This window comes from Corythoichthys intestinalis, chromosome 10, assembly GCF_030265065.1.
Source record: "Corythoichthys intestinalis isolate RoL2023-P3 chromosome 10, ASM3026506v1, whole genome shotgun sequence".
NCBI classification, from domain to species: Eukaryota; Metazoa; Chordata; class Actinopteri; order Syngnathiformes; family Syngnathidae; genus Corythoichthys; species Corythoichthys intestinalis.
Window position 1 is genome coordinate 44,939,696 of NC_080404.1, and position 25,915 is coordinate 44,965,610.

General features: G+C 39.0%; 1 protein-coding gene across 2 annotated transcripts in view; it reads left to right on the forward strand.

The window, feature by feature from the left end:
• The window catches only part of LOC130922844 (stromal membrane-associated protein 1-like), a 102,545-nt gene that overhangs the window by 14,672 nt on the left and 61,958 nt on the right, over positions 1-25,915 (forward strand). For both annotated transcript variants that reach the window (XM_057848022.1, XM_057848023.1), the window contains exons 3-6: positions 3,936-4,021; positions 10,508-10,583; positions 20,805-20,870; positions 20,995-21,057. In XM_057848022.1, coding sequence (XP_057704005.1) covers positions 3,936-4,021; positions 10,508-10,583; positions 20,805-20,870; positions 20,995-21,057 — 291 coding nt within the window. The remainder of the gene's footprint in view (positions 1-3,935; positions 4,022-10,507; positions 10,584-20,804; positions 20,871-20,994; positions 21,058-25,915) is intronic.

The window sequence follows — 25,915 nt, forward strand, 5'->3', positions numbered from 1 at the left end:
CATATTTATACATTTTAATCTCACACTGAGGGGACTATTGATGTTAATCTAATCTACGTTCAGACTGGCAGCGTTTCTTTCTTGTGCGATGGGCATAGCTGTCATGTCTCCCGTTCTGACCAGGAAACTACGGTATTTTACCCTTTTCCGTCGTCCTCCCGTATCGCTGTTTTCCCGTAATCCTCTCGTATTTATATAAAAAAAAAACAACAACAAAAATACAGTGCCAGTTGTCGCAAATTTAGTGCCTTACAGTGAGAACAAACCCGAAACAACAGAGGGGATGAATGCATGGAGGGAGAAGGCATTTCTGCCCAAAAAACAAAACAAAGATGTCCTGTGAATATCTTGAAAAAATGGACAGCAAATTTACTTTGTTAAAGAGGAGCAGGATGGGGCCAAGTCATAATCACAGCATTTAATATCAACAATGGTAGGCCTACTATATAAGTATAACACCATTTACCATAACACCATGAGATTCTGATCACCTGAAAATGACTAAGCTGTTGATAAGTTGTTTTTTAATATATTTTGTACTGTCCCTTAAAATGTAAGATATACGAGAACTTGATTGGAGTGGTGGGACAGCTCACAGTGAGCACTGGAAAATTTCCCTTCTTTTCAAATTCAAAATTTAACAGATATGGCGATGGGTTTCTGTCCAAAGTCAACGTAATTGCATGTGGAATGGCAACCGGCGGCCTCGTGACCGGCAACACGCGTCAGGCATCGCGCTTAACGAAGTGGCGAAGTCGCCAGTTTGACGAGGTGGGCTGCGCCCCGAGATGTCAAACGTTGAATTCTCGCGCCGCAGAGTAGATGGCTGAGTTGATCTTTCTGCGCTAGATTTCAGTGATGACAGGGAAACAACCAATCAAAATATGTTTTTTTCTTTCATTTGACGTCAGTTGCCGAAGCCAGAACCTTCCTCAATATCCAGTGAATAGAAGTCCAAAGAGAAAAATAGTCAAATTATTAGGAGATTAAAGTTGCAATATTACGAGAATGAAGCCATACATTGTACTATTAAAGGGCGGGGGGGGTCACGTGTCCGCAAGACTGACGCACGACGGATTTTCTTGTAAGAGAAATCAACATGGGTTTCAAGAATGTCAGTGCAGGTGGTGAAAAAAAAGGAAAGAGATGAGGCTTACTAGAAGTGTGCGAAATTTCCGATTCTTAGATTATTCGCGATTCGGCCGTGCAAGATTCGAGAACGATTCACAAAAATCCAAATTCCGATTATTGAAATATGACAAGTAAAGCGGAACTAAAACACAGTCAGCACGGTCGCGGCGCAATGCAGTCCGTTCATCATTGCGTCCCGAGAGCAAACATCATGCTAGTCATTACCCGGGTAATGAGATTGCTCAACTCACGGCTCCGGCTTAACTCATGCCGCAAGATAAAAAAACAATAATACCTGACTGCTGGCGACAGCCGCTACAAACTACGTCCACATCATGCTACGGTAGGTAATAGATATCATATGTATATAGAACTAGATGCAAAATGACAGACTCAACGGCGTTGGCAGCACATGTATTGAAAACTAGATGCGAAATGACAGAATTACCGGCATTAGTAAACAGCCGCCATCTTAAAGCAGGAGACTTTTCTAGAAGGCTCTGTTGTAGCGAACCTAATTAACTTTTTATCTAAAATACTCCTAAATCGGCAAAATCTTGACTTTAATCTATCTTTAAAACAGTTTTAAAACTTTCACATGTCTAAAGTAGACAGAAGGGAAATTATGGAATAACGGGAACAATTTTAACAACTTCAACGGTTGATTCACAACTTTAATTTAATTGAATGTAGTTAAAAGCTGCTGATACAGAATGGGGACCCGAGTATTTTATTTACTATTTTTAACTGTTAACTTGATACTGAAATAGTCGTTTATTTAAGCCTGAGAGGATTTTTGTAACTAATGTACGAAACATTAAAAGCAGCTAAGCGCTTGGGGGGTTTGTGGGTGTCATCAATAATCGATTTATAATCGAATCGTTGCCTCTGAAGCGTAATCGAATCGTTAGGTGCCCAAAGATTCCCACCTCTAAGGCTTGCCATTGAAATGATAGAAAAATATGAGGAGGGTGTGCGCGTCCGGTAACTGGTTCGACAATACGGCCGAAGAATGTCTACGATCTCGACCTTCCTCCTCCGACCTCCGTTCGCCAGGCTTTATAAGTTAAGGTGACAGTTATTATTGTGGTAACATCGTCAGCTTCCTCAAGTTTTTCGATCATCTATTTCAGAAGTTGTGCAACACAACACGCCTACTGTCCGCCGCAGTTGACGTCTACAGCAACAGAACATTAAAAGAGAAAGTAATTATATATATTAGTAATTATATTAGTATTCAGAGTTGTATTCATAATTTATTTGTTTTGATATGTGTAACTGCTGTTTGTAATGGTACCAGCTGTATTTAATAAGGATTTAGTGTAAGTTTTCAGGCTGTGGAACAAATTAATGGAATTATAATGTAGTTTTATGGGAAAATCCTGCTCGACCTGTAACGAATTAACTTCGTATGTAGAGGCGCCACTGTATATAGCTTTCACAAATCAACTAAAGGTAAAAATGTTACTTGAATGGGCTGTAAAATTATACCTTGTACCTGAAACGTAGGCGATACCCCACTTTTTAAAGGATTGAAATTGGCCCGAATATAAGACGGCACTGATTATAAGACGCCCCCCTCTTTTTCAAGACTCAAGTTTGAAAAAACTTTTTGAACACCAAATTATTTTTTATACAGAAAATAATTACAGTACATCTGAAACAAATGATTATAACATATATTTGAGAGAAAAAACATGTTATTTTGCCTCATTCAAATCTTAATATCTGAACATTTAAATATGTAAACTAAAGTGCAATCACCTTCGTAAGTGAATGGCTTCTGGTTTTTGAAATGTAAATAGACCAATCTATTGTGATAAAACAACAAAATTGCAATAAATGCATTAACCATCAAAGTGAAGTCTAACTGTAACTGTAGTCTTGAAACAAATCTGAATAAGGAAAAACATTGCAATGAAATAATGCAAACTGGTTAAACTTGAGAGTAGCTGAGATCTGTCATGACAGAACATCACTTCAATGATATCTGGCGCCATCTAGCGTCGTGAATGGATATAACATCTAGACCGTGAATATAAGACGACCCCCACTTTTTCAGCCTTATTTCAATGCAAAAAACAGTCTTATGTTCGGGCCAATATTGTAATATTACAAGATTAAAGTCATTTTATTGCTCATTTTATGTTACGTGAACCGGAAGTTGTTTGGTTTCACTGGCTGAGACTTTTGGCAATATAAGGTCTGTATCAACATAAAATTAATTTTGGCGTATTATTATGAGATTGAAGTAATAGGGGAAAGTTGTTGTAAAATCACGAGGTTAAAGTCATTATACTGCTTATTTTTAAGTTACGTAAACCAGGAGTTGTTCATCGTACGCGCATGTCAACATTTGGAGACGTAAGGTCGGTGTGAACACAAAATGGCATTTGGCGACGGGCGTTGCGTGACAAAACCTGGCTAGTCCGAATGCAGCATGAAATGAGTTTGTGTCTATTTAACCAACATGTCACATTGATTTAATCCCACACCAAGCAAGGGGTGTGTATAAATGTATTTGAAGTTTTCGTTTAATCATTGTGTGTGTCTGCACAGTCCCTAACTATCTGCTAGGTCAGAGGAGCACCTCATTCTCTGAATGTTAATTGCAGCTCTCGGTAACCAATTAATTATGGATGGTTGAATAGTCTGTCGTGGTCTTGTTTTCAGCTATTATTACCACATTTATCTTTGTCCCAATCCGCCCTCCTAATTTATGGGGTCAATGCGTATATAATGTTGTATTGTATTTTTTTTAATAACTGTTAAGTAATATTTCTTTATTGTTTTTTTTTTTTCAGAGTATGGTGGACATGGGTAACGGTCGGGCCAAGCAGATCTACGAAGCCCACCTTCCAGAGAACTTCAGTCGCCCGCAGACTGACCAATATCCTCTTAAAGCAAATAGCGTGCACTTGGCCTTTGCATATTCAGACATTTGAAGTGCATTACACGGCATACAGATGCTGTTCTTTTAGCAACCTCTCCACATCTTAGCATAAAAAGTCATTACAGTTGAGGCATTAATGCACTACTAGCTCAGACTGTGTATAAGAGTATAACAAGTTTGCCCTTTTCTGCTACACGTGATGAGACATTTGTGCGGTTAACACAGCAGCAAATCTTTGTATTTCCACCAGCAGACTGAAATGAATCGATTCTGATAGTCATAGAGTTGGAAATGGCACTCTAATTACATATCTGACAGGTTGGTGCGTGTGGAAATCATTTCTCAGAGTAGATACTTCATTGGTCGCAGTCAGTTCACAGAGCGTGTTATACAATACTTGTACTAAGTATGCTCTTTGTCTAAATGTCTTGATGCAACCAAGGGTGGAGAGAGGCCTGAGGAACTCATGTCTGCTTTTGGCAGGTGACATGGTCCACCTGTGACCTTCAGAGTTTACTCCTAGGTTACACTGCTGAGTTTTTCCTGCGGTGATGAGAATCCGTACACTCAAATCCGAGGCCATGGTTCTCATCCGCAAAAGGGTAGATAGACTGAGCCCTCCGGTTTAGGACTGAATCATGAGCGAGTCATGTTCAGGAGAGGGGAGACAGTTGAACTGTGAGATTGACAGTATTTTCACTAAGAGTTGAGCTTCATTTAATGGCCAAGCTCTGGGGCACTGACCGAAAGGACAAGGTCACGGAAACAACCTGCAGAAATTGGTTTGCTTTGCAGGGTTTCTGAGCTGACCCTTAAAGATAAAGTGAGGGACTTGGACATCCAGGATGGAATGTGAGTGTGCTCACACTTCTAATTTTTCCCCGCTGGTATGGACCAGCGTAGAATATCATCCATTTAGTCCAGTATTGACAATAGCAATGTTAATGTTAGATAAAAAGATTTTTCAGTGCCCAGTAAAAAGATTATGGTTAAACTCTTTGTGCAATTTGACAGCGCTTGGAATTTTGTGGCTGTTAGGCTGCATACACCTGTTTGATTTGTGTCTGTATTTTGGGGTGGGGAGGTGAGGGAGAGAGGTTAGCTCCTATCAGGATTCTCTCTTGTAAACAGACATAAAAATACTGTCAAGCACTTGGCACTTGCAACGCCTCTATTGACTGCGGTGGTTTTCCATTTGTCATTTGAACACTGGTCCATGTCTGTGCATCATTTATATTTCTGCAGGAATATAACTGCACGTGTTTGAAATATTAACGGATCCTTGATATCAATATTACTATATTAGTAACTCTTTCAGTGCCATTGACGATGTTAGACGTTCAATTATTTACAGTGGTATGAAAAAGTATCTGAGCCTTTTGGAATTTCTCACATTTCCTCATAAAATTACCATCAAATGCGAGCTAATCTTTGTCAAAATCACACGGATGAAAATACAGTGTCTACTTGAACTAAAACTACCCAAACATTTCTAGGTTTTCATAATTTAATGAGGATAGCACGCAAACAATGACAGAAGGGGGAAAAATAAGTAAGTAAACCCTCTGCCTAAAGAGACTTAAAGAGCAATTGAAACCAATTTTTACCAAACATTTTAATTCAGGTGTGTGCCCAATCACTGATGAGTGGTTTAAAGCTGCCCTGCCCACTATAAAACACACACCTGGTAAGAAATGTCTTGAGAAGCATTGTCTGATGTGCATCATGGCTCAGTCAAAAGAGCTGTCTGAAGACCTGCGATCAAGGATTGTTGATTTGTAAAAAGCTGGGAAAGGATATATAACCATCTCTAAAAGTCTGAATGTTCATCAATCGACAGTCAGAAAAGTTGTTTACAGATGGAGAGAGTTTGGCACTGTTGCTTCTCTCCCAAGGAGTGGCCTTCCACCAAAGAGGATGCCAAGAGTTCAGCGCAGAATAGTCAGAGAGGTAAAAAAGAAGACTAGAGTGTCTTCTAAAGACTTACAGAAATCACTGCACAGTCATGACACACATGTAAGGGCGCGAACGGCTGCGCCGTTGGCTCGAGCTTATTGGCGCAGTGGTTACCGAACTTGCCTGCCGACTAGAATCGTCGCGGCGCGCGGGTTCGCGTCCCAGCCTAGTCAGAGGTGGGAGCGGAACGCGGGGCGGCATTGATACTCGGGTTACAAGTGGGGGCTCGTCCGGGATCGGCAGCGAAGGTTTCGGGGGGAGAGTGGAACGGGTCCACACAGAGTGTATCCGTTGTAGCACGTGGAAACCTCCCTGCCGATTCCTTCATGTAAGGACGCCAACGGCTGCGCCGTTGGCTCGAGCTTATTGGCGCAGTGGTTACCGAACTTGCCTGCCGACTAGAATCGTCGCGGTGCGCGGGTTCGCGTCCCAGCCTAGTCAGAGGTGGGAGCGGAACGCGGGGCGGCATTGATACTCGGGTTACATGCACACATCAACTATATATAAAACTATGGCCAAGAATGGTGTTCATGGGAGGACTCTACAGAAGAAATCACTGCTGTCTAAAAAAACATTGTTGCTCGTTTAATGTTCGCAAAAAGGCACTTGGACACTCCACAGACGTTTTGGCAAAATATTTTGTGGACTGATGAAACCAAAGTTGGATTGTTTGGGAATAACACACAACGTTATGTGTGGAGGAAAAATGGAACAGCTCACCAACATCAACACCTCATCCCCACCGTGAAGCATGGTGGAGGGAGCATCATGATTTGGGACAGTTTTGCTACCTCAGGGCCTGCACAACTTGCAATCATTAATGGAATAATGAATTCAAAAGTTTATCAGGATGTTTTGCAGGAAAACCTGAGGTCGTCTGTCAAACAGTTGAAGCTAAAAAGAGGATGGATGCTGCAACAAGACAATAATCCAAAACACAGAAGTAAATCAACTTCAGAATGGTTTCAGAAGAACAAAATACACGTTCTGGAGTGGCCAAGTCAAAGTCCCGACTTGAACCCCATTGAGATGCTGTGGCATGACCTAAGACAGCAATTCATGCCAGACATCCCAGGAATTTGACTGAACTACAGAATTTTTGGAAAGAATGGGCCAAGATTAGTCCTGATCGATGTGCCAGACTGATCTGCAGCTACAGGAAGCATCTAGTTGCAGTTATTGCTGGCAAAGGGGGTGGGGGGCACAAAATGTTAAAATTGATGGTTCGCTTATTTATTCCCCCTTCTGTCATTGTTTGCATACTATCCTTATTAAAATATGAAAACCTATAAATTTTTGGGTGGTTTTAATTAAAGCAGACACCGTTTTTTTCATCTGTGTGATTTTGACAAAGATCAGAGTATTATTATTTTTTTAATCATATTGCTGTATATGTAAATGAATTTATAACTAGTAGATGTGTAATCCATTTGAATTGTGAGGGATGGCAGTGAATGAATGAATGTTCCCAGTTCAAATGGATTGGACGTCTATTTCTGTCAATGATAGCCAATGAGTTAATCGATAGACATTGGCAGAAGAATCTTTTGCAAATACGGCCAAATATTACTGTATTTTTAATTTTTTACTTTAAACCTTTTTCTCCCACTCTGAACCCTGCAGTTTGTAGTCCAGCGCACTTTATTTATGGATTTTGTTTAAAGGGGGAAGTTCAATTTTTGACATTAGGCTTAATTTTCAAGGTAGCAGGGGGTTTAATTTGTCGGTGGAGTTGTTTTCAACAAATTCCGTGCAGTTTGTTGTTAATGGCATGGCTCCGGAGTGGCTGAGCTAGCGAGTGTCAATGGTGCTTGCTAGCATGCCAATAAAAAAAAACAACCTATGCCAGCATGACAAAACACTGATGACCTATACAATCAATGATGTTAGCTATGTTTTCAGGATCAAGTTATCAAAGCTTACCATTGCATGGCAATAATTGTAGTATGGACAGAAACATTTGTAATCCAGCAGCTCTGCAGGGAACAGGCTGTCTAAGCAAGCAGGGCGGATTGTTATAACATTGTTTTTTTTTACCGCAGATTTTCTTGGTTGGAACGAAAGGGACTCCCCATCGCCAAATCAATCACCCTGACACACTCTACTTTTTACTCTTTGCCCACTACATGACTTCATTTGAACAGTTTGATCTGTTAATATCGTTTTTTTACTGGCATGCTAGCAAGCACCATTGCGTCGCGCTAGCTTAGCCACTCTGGAGCCCTGCAACTAGCAAATCACTAACAAACTGCACAGAATTTGTTGAAACCAACTCGACCGTCTAATTAATCTTGTTAACTCGAAAATTAAGCCTAATATCAAAAATTATGAACGTCCCCTTTAATAAGATGGATGTTTTTTTTTAATATAAATATACCATAATGCAGTGTGCACGCACACCTGCAACTTTGGTCCAGTGCATTTTATATGAAAACCTACCATTTTCTTGTAAAGTATGGTTGGTGTGGCTTTTAGTCAAGTGATGCTTATAGTCCAAAGAGTATGGTATTTTAATATTCCACATATTGCACATGTACTAGGGGTGTAACGGTACACAAAAATCTCCGTTCGGTATGTACCTCGGTTTTGAGGTCACGGTTCGGTTCATTTTTGGTACAGTAAGAAAACAAAATGCAAAATATAAATTTGCTAGTTGTTTATTACACACCTTTGTGCTTTCAACAAAAGGAACATTAGCCTATACAAAGCTAGAATTCTGCTCAAAAAGTAGCAGGTATTTAAAGATAATCCAACAACAATTTGCCTTTCAGACCCCGCGTATTAGTTAGCTTTCTTTCTGAAAGAAAGAAGAAAAAAGAAGTCCTGTGCTAAAGAGAAAAGAAATCCCAATGACAAAGATTTTAACATGTATTTTACAAATGAAATGCCTCAATGAATCATTTTTTTTTCTTATGAACAGTTTTCAAAAGCTTTATTGGTGGATTTTCTCAAGTTAAAGCGCCACACAGAAATTATTAAATTTAATTGTGTAAGCAGGATCTGTGTATTATTCTTATTATTTAATTACAGGTGTTTTAGCTCATTTCAATTTATTTTATTTAAATGGGCTATTATTTATTTTATTATGTGTTTATATTTTACAAACGTGATGTAGTATTCATTTATATTGTATATTTTATGTTGTATAACTTTAGTTCCTATGTGAATATTAGTTCCTACTTGTTTTGTTGTGATAGGAGGGTTGTGTATTGAACACGGGGCCGTGTTGGTTATTATTATAGCAGAGAAGACTGCAGTAAATCATCAAAGACAAGTCAACTGTGCCCCAATTTACCACTCAAAGAGTTCTGATGGACTCAAATAGTGGGTTACGATTGCATATTAGTTTGAAAATCGACCGGATCCACCGTATTTTTACACAAGTGACTTCCGGTCTGCCCGATTCTAGCTACCGGTAGTAGTATGGACGCAGGAGGGTCGCATCTCACGTCAAATAATAAACTCTGCCGTTCTTTTCGCGTGCCTCGTGTTGAGTCGCTTCTGGGACGCGTCTAACACGCGGCCGTACTGCGACTGGTGTGCATTGGCTGATTGACTTTAACGCCCGCGTTTCACTGCGTTCTCGTGGCGGCCACGTCGCGCCGTTGACGTTTCTGAGTTATACTGTCGTACCGTGTTGGTCTTCATTATAGTAGAGAAGACGGAGTCAATATAATCTACACAAAGAAACTGTAACCCGATCGACTCACAGCCTCGAAAAGTAAGGGTTACATTACGTCAGAAACTCGTTCGGTACGCCTCCGTTCCGAACCGAGCACCACGTACCGAAACGGTTCAATACAAATACATGTACCGTTACACCCTTAACATGTACATTACATAATTTGGATTTACTTTGAAAATTTTGCTCTTAGGTCCAGTAGGTAAAGCATCCTATTAGAAATGATTGTGGTAAAGTGAAAACAAAGGATACAACAATATTAAAAAACTGGGAATCTATCAAAGAAATTACAAATAAAGCTTAAAAAGTTATTACGAATTTAGAATTTACAGGGAGATTTGCTATCTGCCCAACTCTTGTAATTTACAAATACCGCGAAATACTTCAATAATGATTTTTTTGTTAGTTTATTTGTTAAACTCTTTTTAAATTCCAGCATTTTTAATGCCAGCTAAGCTAAGGGCCCACTTGGCATGGAATTTGCTGAGGAGCACTTCAGCTTGGCAGTGACACTTGAAGCTCTCAGTGGATAGACATAGTGCCAGAGGCTCTGGAAAAGAAATCCATTTTAAATCCAGTCCCCTTTTCCTTGGAAAACAATAACTGCACGTCAGTGGCTTTAACCTTCAATGTCATGAAATCACTGGAGAGGATCAGAATTAAGCAGCTTCATGTTGTTGGGAGGTCGGATCAATTTTCTACAGTTACTAAACCATATCCTAGATAAAATGTTGATAACTGAGTTAAATTGGTTGAAACTTGTGTAGAAAATTGAATTTCATTTTCATATTATTGATTGTATAAAACTGACTAATAACTTTTTATTCCTGAACTGAGATTGTCAGGGCTGTGGAAATATTTATCCGTGACAAATATGAGAGGAAAAAATACTATGACAAGGAGGCTCTGGATACAATCCTGGTGAGTATAAAAATGTTTGTTGTTGTTAATAATGTTGAATTTAACCCTTCCTAAAGAATACATTTAACTCATTCGCTGCCATTGACAGCGCTAGAAGTCCAATCCACATTCAATCTCAGTTCTTCCAGTTCAAATTAATTGGACATCTAGAACTGTCAATGGAGGGCAATGACTGGCAATGAGTTAAATACTATGAAATGGAAAAAAAAAAAAAACTTAGTATTATTTGAGGCCATAACCATTTTAATTTTATTGATTTATTTAAATGAACATTTTATTTTAGTTTTTTAAATGAAAAATATATAAACATAAATATTATTAAATATTTCTTAATACAATGTTGGGTAACACTATTTGACGGCGGCGTCATAAGACTGTCATAATACCATCATAATTATAACATGACAAAATCATGGGCATTTCCGAATGCTTATGACAGATGTTATTAAGTGTCTTCCGGCAAATAATGTCACTAACTCCATTTAAGTCCATATCTTTTACATCCATTCAAAAGTGAGATGATTTGCCGGATGACACTAAATAATATCTGTTACAAGTATTCATTAATGCTCATGACAGTGTCATTTTATAATTATGATTGTCTTATGACAGTCTTATGGCACCACTGTCAAATAAAGTGTTACCAACTACTATAACTAGCAATTAATTAAACAACTGGAACAGTAACTGAAGAAATAATTGGCACAGAACATGAATTTTGATTTTCATTTACATCTGTAGCGTTACAATGCATGCTAGGAGGCATGTTGGACAACAACAGGGTTGGTAGCAGGGCAGCAGAGGTTGACTCTCTCCCATAAGGGAGCAATGATTGCCACATGAAGCTTTTTGAAGCATTGATGGTATCATGACGGTATCATGGTAGTTCATTTGGTCTTAGGACAGTATTATGACGCCGCTGTCATATAAAGCGTTACCGGTTAATATCTTTCGGTGTAAATATCCCATTATACAGTGAGGACAGCTGCCCCTTATAGTCCACTGCGGCTTATTTATGAACAAATGTTGTTTTCGTGTAAAATTTGGTGGGTGGCGGCTTATAGTCAGGTGCGCCTTATACTGTAGTCTGAAAATTACAGTATACATGCATGCATGTACATTTTGAGTCATGGAGGTTTTTTTATTTTTTTTATTTTTTTTTTTAAACCAAATGTGATGTCCACATCTTTGTGGGATTCAGGTTTTTTTAATTACCAGAAAAAGTAAATTGCCCTATAAAAGGTTAAAAGAAACAGTAGAATACTGTTACTGTCAACTGTTGTCAATTTATCACCAATCACATGGAAATATCTGAGGTTTAACTCCAGTGAACGTAAAATACAGTTTTTATTTAAATCTATCTGGCCCTCTGCAACACTAGAGAGTTTCCCAACTAAAAATGGCCATCTGAGCTCATGCCACAACAGTGCCAGTGATGGTGATAGAAATCCAAACCATTTTGACTGGGAAGGGCTGGTAGTGAACACTACAACACAGATTAGCATTGCCTTGACTGCAGAATAACAACAAACACATAAACAACAATTGGAAAGCTCATAACTGCGTGTTCATGAATAATTTGTGCAATAAGGGCTTGCTACTGATTGTTTGATTGACTCTCTGAGCCTCCTTCTATTATCCATCACTTTCAAAGAACTTAATGCATTATAATCAATGTATGATTTTTAAGAAGCACCATTGTTTTGAAATACATACCAAATTCACTAAATGTGAACTCCTGACAATAGTGAACATCCAAAACACAGTTAATGGCATACAGCAGAGCTAAGGCTGCAACAACAAGTCAATAAAACCTATAATTATCCATTAATAAATTTGTTGCCAACGGATTGGATTATCGATTATTGTCGTCAACTAATACAGTAGTTGCGTACCGCTACTCCATGGCAGCGTCGAATGACTCGAGTCCAGCTTGGGCACACAATTGTACTAAAACATCACAAACAAGGCAACATTTCACTTTTCACAAATGCAATATTTGCAAAATTGACTTTTCTTGGCACGAATCATGTAGTCTCGTATCATGTAATCTACGCTCTAAAAACACGAACATAAAACGGGATCAATTAATTCGGCACAGTTCAACAGGTTGTTGAACACTTCGTGCGTGGGTGTTACGTATCACATGGATGTATTGAACTTTTTTGGTTTTGCATGTTCGTTTCAGTTCACTTTCATACGATTTCGGTTCTGTTTCATGCATTTTTTTCCTCTTTAAATTTTGGTTGCAAGCTAAGGTAATCAGAACTGAAGTCTAATGGCAATTTCTGCAAGGACACACAAAGTGTCGGACATTAACTATACAGTGGTACCTTGACATACGATCGCATCGACATACGATCCTTTCGACATCCGACGTAAAATCTGACTCGTCATTTGTCACAACATATGACGATATGCTCGAAATACGACTTTTTATGACTGCGTAGAAATTTCATTGTTTTCCCGCAAGATGAACGCACGGCAGAATTTCTTCGGAGAGTAATCAACATGGGTCGACAATACGGCCAGGAATATGTCTACAATCTCGACGGTCCTCCTCCACCCTCCATTCGCCAATCTTTTTAAGTTAAGGTGACAAATATTATTATTGTAACATCAGTAAGGAAGTCGCCAGCTTCGCCAGGTTTTTAATCATTTACTTCACACTTGTGGAACACAACATGGCTGCTGTCCACCGTAGCCAACAACAACAACAACAAAAAAAGTAAAAATTTCCAACTCTACCGCACCTCTTTGACGCTGTCGTCAGTCACACGGTGCATTCAGGAACAGCGTGCAAAACACATCTACCACATCAGAACCAGATTTGTTAGATAAACAATAATTATTATTATTCCGATTTGTATTTAGAATTTATTTATTGTGCTATGTGTAATTGCTATTTGTAATTGTACCAGCAGTATTTCTTAAGAATTTAGCGGAGGTTTTTGGGCTGTGGAACAAATTAATGTATTTTCCGCTCTATAAGGAGCATCAGAGTATAAGGCGCACTTCAATGAATGGCCTATTTTAAAACTGTTTCATATACAGGACGCACCGCATTATAAGGCGCAGTAGTAGTAGTTGGGTTTGCGCTCTACATTCATTAGATGGTGCTGCGCTAAAGGGAATGTCATTCCATGATTAACCAATATTGATCCATATACTAGTATAAGGCGTATCAGATTATAAGGCACACTGTCTGCTTTTGAGAAAATTGAAGGCTTTTAGGTACGCCTTATAGGGCAGAAAATACGGTAATTGAAATATAATGTGAAAATCCCGCTCGACATTCAACTATTTCAACTTCTAAACCAGGTCCTGGAACATCTTAAACTCGTATGTGTCACGTTTAAAGAACATCAATGTCTTATTATTATTGTTTTATTAATCATTTAATTCATGCTAGAATGTTTAAGTAAATAGGGATGGCCCGATCTGATCATGTGATCAGAAATCGGGCCGATCGCGCCGTTTTTCAGAGGATCGGAATCGAGTGAAAAGGATCGGGTTTTGATTTAAAAAATATTTGTTTTTCTGCCTCATGCTCATACAGCCTCACTCTCACTCCTGCTGCTTTTCTTGGTCAGCAGGCAGCTAGAGATGCTTGTTAAATGATTGACGATGACAGATGTTGAATGTTTGATCTTGCCAGAGAAGCTTGGGAGCGCTACCTACAAGGCTCCGCATGTGTCAATCATTGTTTAGCTTGTTAAACACTAGCGGTAGTGTGTGGTTGCAGCTCATTGTGCGTGTGTAAGTGAGCAGCGTGAGCAGATTTGAGTGGACTTCCTCAATTAAGCATTTAATAAAGGCAAGCATTTTTTTTTACGTTATTCTTGTTTGAAAATAATTCAGATTATAAAGTATGTGAATTTATAATAATAATAATGATAAACACACCGTCTTTGACTTCAACAGAAATGTGTTACAACTTAGCTTGAGAAATGTTTTTCCCCATTTTTAATCAAATGTATGTTATGTAGCTTGTTTAGAAAAAAATTAATCATTGGTACAATTTAAACCAGCACTTTGCCGAGACTTTGCAGAGGGAGGAAAAATGTCAATCAGCAGAACTTTTTTATTTGATTGAACTGGACTTTGCCTGATTAATGTACTGAGATTTGCCTGATTAAATTACAAAGAGAAAGTTGGGTTTTGAACTCCTAACCTTTCAACAAATTTTATATTCTTGAAAGAGTATAGTTGTACACTTAAGTCAGAAAGTTATAATAAAATTAGGGCTGTCAAAATTATCGCGTTAACGCGCGGTAATTAATTTCTTAAATTAATCACGTTAAAATATTTGACGCAATTAACGCACATGTCTCGCTCAGACAGTATTCTGCCTTTTGGTAAGTATTACAGCAAGGTTTTTTGTGCTGTCTAACAGCGAACTCTTGTGGTCGCTTTGCGACATGGTTTATTGCTTTTTTGCCAGTTCAATATGGCTGCACGACGTCTCGGCCTGACGCCTACGTTGTAATGTTGTGCTTATATCATCCTTGGACAAGATTTGTCCGTAAGTATGGTTGTTGTAAAGAATGTACATATTATGTTAGTAAGCGAAATGTTATATTTTTTGTATGAGACGCTTTTTGTTTATGTTTAGTGAACCTGTATAGCGTGCTAAGCTAACGTTGTTGCTAATGCAATGCTTGTGTACTTTTTTTTGTAGTTTCACTACGGTCTAAAGAGGACGATGGTTTGAGGCCATTTTAATAATAAATCAGATGAAAAAGGAAGAAGTCTGATTATTAAGGCGTTGTTCACTAGCTGTCTAGCTTTGGAAAAAGTAGACGCTTCGGAGTGAGGGCAGCATAGACAGATTTAAATGACAGTAGAGTGAAATGCCCACTACAGTCCTTATGTACCGTATGTTACATGTATATATCCATCTTGTGTCTTATCTATCCATTCCAACAAATTATTTTACAGAATATACATATAATTTACAGAAAAATATGGCATATTTTATAGATGGTTTGAATTGCGATTAATTGCGATTAATTACGATTAATTAATTTTTAAGCTGTAATTAACTCGATTAAAAATTTTAATTGTTTGACAGCCCTAAATAAAATTATTATATTTGAAAAAAGTAGTCATTTTGTCTTCATGGTTACTTAGAGCATGCCTGGAACAACAAGTGTCATTTATCCGATTAATCATTTAATTAATCCTCCAATCAATCGATTATGAAAATAATCGTTAGTTGCAGCCCGAATGTGGAGCAAGGGGGCAATTTCGCTACGTTAGTTCACAAGTCCCATTTCAAGCTACAAGGAAGCTGCACACTAATACACACATTAAACACTACGCTGTCAGAGTCCTGCTAAAAACATCAAACATGTACTGTATATGGCGTAACTTAAAGTTCCGCTCTGAGACCCACAATTTGGCCAAATTTCAAAATTGTCTTATATGCATGTGATACATCATTGGAAAGCTTAAAATCTCAATTTTCTGGGGGAAGAAAAAATTTGAACAGGAGGGCATTTAAAAAAAAATGTTTTTTTTTTGAAACAGCTAACCCTAACTGGAAGCGGGAACACGTGAAAGCAGAATTACAGATGCCACGATTTTAACGAGATGTTATCGCGTACTTACCTTCTTTTGATCAAAAAACTTCATGTAGCATGTATCACCGAGTGTCAAGGCACAGCTGTGAATGGGCACGGACGGATTTTTGGGGGATTTTATGGGTGAAGCATGGTGATATAACAAGGGTCGCGATGCATAAATCGCAGACAACAAGGAGTGGTCGAAATGTTCTTTTTCATATATTTACCCTTTGAAAAGTTATTTTTCCATTTTTCTTTGTTTGGATCGGTTATTTATCATCTAACATATTGGGGAAAATGCGACAGTAACAAAAAAAAAAAAAAAATACAATTAAGCGATAGTTATGAGGTAGATATCCGTGACTTATTTACGGACGCCAAATTTTTCATTGTGACGTAATTTGTTTAAAAGTTTAAAATATGCGCGTGAATAATTTTTGGAATGCGATTTATTTATTTATTTATTTATTTATTTATTAAAAATGAAATATTAGACATCAATTAATAAATCTAAGCTAAAAATGACAGACCTTTTGAATAATAAATATAATTACTTACTGTATTTTTCAGACTATAAGTCGCATTTTTTTTTTTTTTCATGGTTTGGCTGCGGGTGTGACTTATACTCTGGAGCGACTTATATGTGAAATTCTTGAAACATTATTATGTCATTTCACATGTTATTTTGGTGTTTTGGAGTGACACTGATGGTTCGGGAAACTTGTTAGCATTTTCTTTATGCTATATTTATCTGAATAACTCTTTATAGCTACGTTACATTAACATACTACACTTATTTAGCATTTTGTCCTTTACTGTATTTTTATTTTAAATTGCCTTTCAAGATGACATATCTGTTCTATGTGCTGGATTGTATTAAGTAAATTTCCCCCAAAAATGCGACTTATACTCGGTGCGACTTACATATGTTTTTTCCTCTTTGTTGGGCATTTTATGGCTGGTGCCACTTATAGTCAGGTGCGACTTATATTCCGAAAAATACGGTACCTTTTTTTTATGGCTAGGTTGAAACTAAAGCGGTTGCGTGACATCTGTAAATGGGGGGTTTCAGGGTAAAACGGACAAATTACAAATAGTTCCGGGGCTTATTGCGCCATTAATCACATGGCGCACACATCAAACACAACAATTCTTTGGGCTTAAAATACAGCAGTGTCTTTTAAAGAGGAGTGCAAGAGCAGAAACTGCTTTTTAAGTCTTGCATGTGTTTTTCACCATATGTAATTTGTATAATTCTAAATCATTTGTCGATGGGTTCTTTCTCATTCTATATTTATTTGATCTCTCTTCCTATATTATTTTCTTCATGTTTCTGTTTGGTTTTCTTTACTCCTCATGTCTTTGATTTCTCATATTTTGCCCCTCCCTCTGTTTTCTTTGGCATTCTCCTAAGCACTGCCAGCAGCCAAACTATGATCTCGGATCTGTTTCTGCCTCCCACTTATATGGTTGGCTTTTATATGCAAATTAATTATTAAAAACAAGTCATTATCACTTTGAGCAATGGTGTGTAGATAGAGGAAAAACAGAGAAGAGACAGACTGGAATAACCCCCAGCCATAGCTTTGGTGCGAGAGCTTGCAATTTCTTTGTTAAACGAAACGTTTTGTGCATTCTTGTCTCATCAATGGCGACATACAGATAGTTCTGAATTTGTAAGCCTTAAAAAAGGCGATGGCTATTGTCCATTTAGTGTGGAAATGAGGAACATTTTCATTTTTTGGACTGAACTAAGCATGTTTTGCCTCTAATTTAGAGAATTATTCACTATCCACGTAACTGCACCAAACCACAGTCACTTTTTTTTTTTTTTTACAATAGAAAATGCCATTTCTGGAAAAATTATGTGTGTAATGCTTATGGGTCCTGTACCTGTGTATTTTCGGTCGCTTCCTATTAATTTTAGGACATTTCCGCTTTTCTTGTTAACTCATTGGCTGCCATTGGCGGCGCTGGACATGCAATCCATTTGGAGTGGGAGGGGCGAATGAATGAATGTATCAGATTCACAGCCAGTCCTTCCAGTTAAAATAAATTAGATGTCAGCTGTTGTCAATGACGAGCAATGAGTTAAGTTTGCGTAACTTTCTTGGTAATTTAAGAGTACTTTACCCTCTAGTGCAGGGGTGGGCAAACTATTCCACAAAGGGCCGCAGTGGGTGGGGGTTTTTGTTCATACCCATCATGAGGACAGCCTTTCACCAATCTGGTTTCTTACAAGTGCAATCAGTTGATTGCAGTCAGGTGCTTCTTGTTTCCACTGAAACCTCATTGGTTAAACTGTCTGTGCTGAATCAGTTGGAACAAAGACCAGGACCCACTGCGGCCCTCGAGGACCGGTTTGCCCACCCCTGCTCTAGTGTCACTTCCTGTACATTTTGGATCATTTTCAGGCATCTCTGGATCACTTCTTGCAGATTTTGGGGCTTTTTCAAGTCACTTCCTATAGCTATCGGGTATTTTTTTGTGTTTTGTATATTTTTGTCAAATTTAAGTGGACGTGGCAACAACTGTGAATTTAGTTATCATATTTATAATATTGTTTGTCTGTGTTCAAATTTTTTTCCAATGGTATATTTGCGTATCTCGTGTATTTAAAGCAACACTAGGTAACTTTTCAACCTTTATAAAATATTTTCATAACATTTGTGATATGTCGACTGACAACAAGTTAAATGACACCACTTTTATGTCTTTTTATGGCTTTTACTGGCACTAATTGACTTTGAGGTGAGTGGAAGGAACCCTTCACCACAAAAAAAAAAAAAAAAACATGTCCTGACTACTTTATGGCATATGTCACTTCCCCCTTACCCCACTATAATAAAGATGGAAGTCGATGCTAACCCCTTTGCGTGTATTCTGCAATCCGGCGCTGACGAGTTCGGGTGGGGTGGTAGCGTATAGCTACACTAAAGCTAGGTTCATACTGCAGGTCTTAATGCACGAATCTGATTTTTTGTCATATGTGTTTTTTTGGCGTTTCAGCAGGAAAAAAAAGTTAGTTCATATCTTTTTCCATTCTTTAGAAATCAGACTGTGTATGTTTTTTGTGAAAGCATACATTTCCAACATAACTTTGACTTCAACACAGCTATTTTTGCTTTAGTTACATCCCAAACATCTGAATAATGGTGTCCTTTTACAAAATAACAAACAAACAGACCAAATGAGCTTTTGATAGCAAAGTAACAATTTTTTTACACATAACTAACTGAGGGATGACACTGTTGTCGCTGCAACAGCCGCGGTAAACTTTTCCCTCATCACCGCCTGTCTCTGCTCGGCGAGCAGCACTGACTCAACGGCATTGCCCGCTGAACTGGTGGTCCCGCTCGTTCTGCTTGGTCATCCAGCGCCTGGCATCCTGGACGTCCATTCGGTCGTCTTCCGTCGGCGCCCCAGGCGTTCGTTCCGTTGAATCTGGTTGCGGGTCTTACCAAATGAGCTACTGCTCTCCAGTGGCCAGTTTTATTGCTTTAAAATGGATTTTCAGCGTTGTGCTTTGGAGCTAAGTTGAATCAGAACCAAGAGATGTTTCTTGAGAAAAAAAACGTAAAAGACGTATTTACGTCTTTGTGACACTGAAACAATTAAAAATAGAAGGTATTTATACGTTTTTGGGAGCAAATGAGTTTAGTGTGTGCGTGTATGTATTCTATCAGTCCATATAAACTTTGAATATAAGACTAAAGGGGAATGATTAATGTCTGTTATTTGTGACCTCTTTTTGGAAATCAAAATATGTTCACCCTGGATTGACATACAGCTAGCATGTGTAATCTATTTTGATGCTTCTGTGCATGCGGGTCACTTTGCTGAGTGCATCTCGGACTACGAATTAGTGCGCATGCATGATACTTGAACGGGCTCAATGGACAAAGGCAGTCTGAACGGGCATGCCAAAAAACCAGATATGACAAAAAATCGGATTTGTGCATTAATACCTTCGGTATGAACGTAGCCTAAGTCACACGGTTGCTTACAGTCATATGCTATTCTTTAACCACAACTGGATTTTTTTACCTTATTACTTTTCGTCCTTCACACAGCAGCTGGAAACAGAAATTTTGTTTAATCCATCTGCAGGCGACCATCATGATTATATGACACTATGCGGGTGTGCACTGGTCCTCATGGGAAACACGGCGCTGGTCCTCATGGGAAGCGCAGTCTTCCTTTAGGCAAAACACTACCGTTTTTGTCCACTGGCGTTGCTAAAAAATACCAAATATCTGCCGTACAAAATAATAATGAATGAATGAATGAATGAATGCATTATTTTCTAATTAAAATCTTTAGACACAAACGCTTTGCCATGCCATCTCTTTGTCAAAGCGTCACAGTCCTTATTGTAATTCCACTCTTGCCCTCTGTCCATCTCAGGGGTCAATTGCAGGTTAATAGCGGTAGTCTGTACAGTCCGTATTTTGAGCATGTGTATGTGAGACACTTTCAACACAATTTCTTCTCTGCACCTGAGACCCTGAGTATAACCTTGGCTTTCAACAAACTGAAGAACAGCGCTTTAGTGTCGCAGTGAAAACCTCATTTGCTTGTCTTTTTTCTGAACTGTGCTGATTTTCTACCCCTTCGTCCCCAATCTTGTGCCCTTTTTGAATTTGTCTTGCAGAAGACAACTGAAGGTGCTCCTCACGCCAACTCTCCGTCCTCCCAGGCTGACAGGAGTAAGCAGGAGGTACAGTTGTTCTTTGTGTTAGGTTTTCTGCCAGTCTTAGTAGCAGTAAAGATATTGATGTGTGCCTTAAAAGTATTTAAATTACAACATGAATTTGACATCCCAAAATGTGCTTCCTCTACAGAAGGAACGTGAAAAGAAGAAAAAAGAGAAGGATTTAGAAAAAGCAGAGCAGCACAACATAAAGGTACTGATTGTTAGTGATGGATTTAACAGTGAGAATTTGGACACAGAGTTGAGATTTCTACCGCTTTAAGCACTAGAAAGGATTTGAAATAAATAATAAAGAGGTTTAATGTTTACAGAGCTTACCATTTTGATTTTCAAATATTTTCTGTCAAAATTTATAAATTATATACAATGTACCACTCTGTCAAAAATGGATTGGATGTGTAGCGTTGTCAATGGCAGCTTATGAGTTACAGTGGGGCAAATAAGTACTTAGTCAACCACTAATTGTGCAAGTTCTCCCACTTGAGAAATATTAGAGAGGCCTGTAATTGTCAACATGGGTAAACCTCAACCATGAGAGACAGAATATGGAAAAAAAAAAAAACAGAAAATCACATTGTTTAATTTTTATTTACAAATCATGGTGGAAAATAAGTATTTGGTCAATGCCAAAAGTTCATCTCAATACTTTGTTATGTACCCTTTGTTGGCAATAACGGAGGCCAAACGTTTTCTGTTACTGTTCACAAGCTTTTCACACACTGTTGCTGATACAGTGGGGAGAACAGGTATTTGATACACTGCCGATTTTGCTGGTTTTCCCACTTGCAAAGCATGTAGAGGTCTGTAATTTGTATCATAAGTTCTCTTCAACTGTGAGGGATGGAATCTAATACAAAAAAACAGAAAATCACGTTGTATGATTTTTAAATAATAAATTTGCATTTAATTGCATGAAATAAGTATTTGATACATCACAAAAATCGAACTTAATATTTGGTACAGAATCCTTTGTTTGCTATTACAGATACCAAACATTTCCTGTAGTCCTTGACAAGGTTTGCACACACTGCAGCAGGGATTTTGGACCACTCCTCCATGCAGATCTTCTCCAGAGCCTTCAGGTTTCGGGGTTGCTGCCGGGCAACACGGACTTTCAGCTCCCTCCATAGATTTTCTATCGGGTTCAGATCTGGTGACTGGCTAGGCCACTCCAGGACCTTAAGATGCTTCTTACGGAGCCAATCTTTAGTTGCCTTGGCTGTGTGCTTGGGGTCGTTGTCATGCTGGAAGACCCAGCCACGACCCATCCTCAGGGCTCTCACTGAAGGAAGGAGGTTGTCAGCCAAGATCTGGCGATACATAGCCCCATCCATCCTCCCCTCAATACGGTGCAGTCGTCCTGTACCCTTGGCAGAGAAGCAGCCCCAAAAATGATGTTTCCTCCTCCATGTTTCAAGGTTGGGATGGTGTTCTTGGGGTTGTATTCATCCTTCTTTTTCCTCCAAACACGACGAGCCGAGTTTAGACCAAAAAGTTCAATTTTGGTCTTATCCGACCACATGGCCTTCTCCCATTGCTCCTCTGGATCATCCAGATGGTCAGTGGCAAACTTCAGACGTGTCTGGACATGCACTGGCTTCAGCAGCGGGACCTTGCGTGCGCTGTAGGATTTTAATCCATGACGGCGTAATGTGTTTCCGATGGTTTTCTTCGAGACTGTGGTTCCAGCTCTCTTCAGGTCATTGACCAGGTCCTGCCGTGTAGTTCTGGGCTGATCCCTCACCTTCCTCATGATCAGTGATGCCCCACGAGGTGAGATCTTGCATGGAGCCCCAGAACAAGACAGATTGACCGTCAACTTGAACTTCTTCCATTTTCTAATATTCGCTCCAACAGTTGTTACCTTCTCACCAAGCTGCTTGCTTATTTTCCTGTAGCCCATCGCAGCATTATGCAGGTCTATTATTTTATCCCTGATGTCCTTACACAGCTCTTAGGTCTTGGCCATTGTGGAGAGGTTGGAGTTTGTTTGTTTGAGCATGTGAACAGGTGTCTTTTATACAGGTAACAAGTTCAAAAGGTGCAGTTACTTCCGGTAATGAGTGGAGAACAGGAGGGGTTCTTAAAAAAGAACTAAGAGCGGAAATATTTACTAGTTGGTAATGTATCAAATACTTATTTCATGCAGTTGAATACAAATTTATTATTTAAAAATTATACAATGTGATTTTCTGGATTTTTGTATTCGATTCCATCCCTCACAGTTGAAGAGAACTTATGATACAAATTACAGACCTCTACATGGCTTGCAAGTCGGAAAACCAGCAAAATCGGCAGTGTATCAAATACTTGTTCTCTCCACTGTATTTTGGCCCATTCCTCCATGCAGATCTCCTCTAGAGCAGTGATGTTTTGGGGCTGTCGTTGGGCAACACGGACTTTCAACTCCCTCCTCACCCCGTGGTGTCAAAATGATAACAAGAACGGTGAGCCAAAATTCCAGAACCACACGGGGGGGGCATAGTGAATGACCTACAGAGAGCTGGGACCACAGTAACAAAGGCTACTATCAGTAACACAATGCACCACCAGGGAATCAAATCCTGCACTGACAGACATGTCTGCCTACTGAAGAAAGTACACGTCCAGGCCCGTCTGCGGTTTGCTAGAGAGCATTTGGATGATCCAGAAGAGATCTGGGAGAATGTGTTATGGTCAGATGAAAATAAAGTAGAACTTTTCGGTAGAAACACAGGTTCTCGTGTTTGGAGGAAAAAGAATACTGAATTGCACCATACCCACTGTGAAGCATGGGGGTGGAAACAACATGCTTTGGGGCTGTTTTTCTGCTAAGGGACCGGGACGACTGATCTGTGTAAAGGAAAGAATGAATGAGGCAATGTATCGAGAGATTTTGAGTGAAACTCTCCTTCCATCAGCAAGGGCATTGAAGATGAGACGTAGCTGGGTCTTTCAGCATGACAATGATCGCAAACACACAGCCAGGGCAACAAAGGAGTGGCTTCAGAAGAAGCACATTATGGTCCTGGAGTGGCCTAGCCAGTCTCCAGATCTCCCCATAGAACATCTGTGGAGGGAGTTGAAAGTCCGTGTTGCCCAACGACAGCCCCAAAACATCACTGCTCTAGAGGAGATCTGCATGGAGGAATGGGCTAAAATACCAGCAACAGTGTGTGAAAAGCTTGTGATGAGTTACAGAAAACGTTTGGCCTCCGTTATTGCCAACAAAGGGTACATAATAAAGTATTGAGATGAACTTTTGGTATTGACCAAATACTTATTTTCCACCATGATTTGCTAATAAATTCTTTAAAAATCAAACAATGTGATTTTCTGTTTTTTTCCCCCACATTCTGTCTCTCATGGTTGAAGTTTCCCCATGTTGACAATTACAGGCCTCTGTAATATTTTCAAGTGGGAGAACTTGCACAGTGGTTGACTAAATGCTTATTTGCCCCACTGTATATACTGCGAAATATATGTAATCTGACCATACACAATACCTTGCTATTGCACGCCTAAAATTTCAGTTTGAGCACTTGCGCTCCTAGTAATAATAACAATAAAAAAGTCCTAAAGTGCTAATATCTATATACTTTAAAATTTACTTTTCGTCACAAGTGAGTGTAGCATATAATCGAATGTCTGTTTCTAGGTCATGGGCACATTCTTGTGGTTGGGAAAGCAACAAGGGAGTTATGCTGTTCTCAGTTGTGTGGGTGCTGCTGCAAACTGTGTGACTGTTATATCTTCATGTGTGGTGTTGCATGATCAAATGCTGCAGAGAACAGAAATTTAGACCATAAAAGACCAACAATATACCTAAAAAACTCTGTTGGGTGTAACATAGCATTATTATAGTCCTTTTTATTTATTGACCCTTTTCGAAATCGCACGTGCATATTTTATGCTAAATATTTTTTGACATTCTTATGAAAATATCTTTAATATGGATTTCAAAGTTATGAGATAAACTGCCTGGAAAATAACTTCCAAAAGATTATCCATTCATTTTGATGATTTTCTTCTAAATACATGAAATATGTTTGAAGATAATTGCTGTAAACATGGGCACAAGCTAAGAACAATTGAGTGCTGAGTTATATAAATTCCTTTTTTTTTTTTTTTGTCTGGATCTGGTTTAAAATTGAATTGTGTGGCGTCACAGGGCCGGGTGTCGTCAAGTCCTGCTAGGGAAGCCGTAGTTGAGTCCAAACCTCACTGGGAACAAATTCGACTTACTACCGGCAATTTGGACCAAACTCTGACACCAGTCATACAGGGACCAAACAGCCCTTATCAAGGGGCTCAGTACCCCGTACTCCTGGAGAAAACCCCACAGGACTCCCCTCGGCACACGGTCGAATGCCTTCTCCAAATCCATAAAACATACAGTGCTGCCCAAAAGTATTGGCACCCCTGTAATTTTGTCAGAAAATGCTCAATTTCTCCCAGAAAATGATAGCAACTACAAATGCTTTGGTCGTAATGTCTTCATTTATTTTGCTTGCAATGAAAAAACACAAAAGAGAAAAAAAAACAAAAAAACATCATGATCATTTTACACAAAACTACAAAAATGGGCCGAACAAAAGTATTGTCACCCTCAGCCTAATACTTGGTAGCACAACCTTTAGGCAAAATGTATGCAAACAACCGCTTCAATGAGTTTTTTACAATGCTCTGCTGGAATTTTAGACCATTCGTCTTCGGCCAACTACTCCAGGTGTCTGAGATTTGAAGGGTGCCTTCTCCAAACTGCCATTTTCAGATCTCTACAGTTCAGGTCTAGACTCATTGCTGGCCACTTTAGAAGATTCCAGTGCTTCTTCTCAAACTCTTTTCTAGTGCTTTTTGAAGTGTGTTTTGGGTCATTGTTCTGCTTGAAGACCAATGACCTCTGAGGGAGACCCAGCTTTCTCACACTGGGCCTTACGTTGTGTTGCAAAATTTGTTGGTAGTCTTCAGACTTCATAATACCATGCACGCGGTCAAGCAGTCCAGTCCAGAGGAAGCAAAGCAACCCCAAAACATCAGGGAACGTCCGCCATGTTTGACTGTGGGGACAG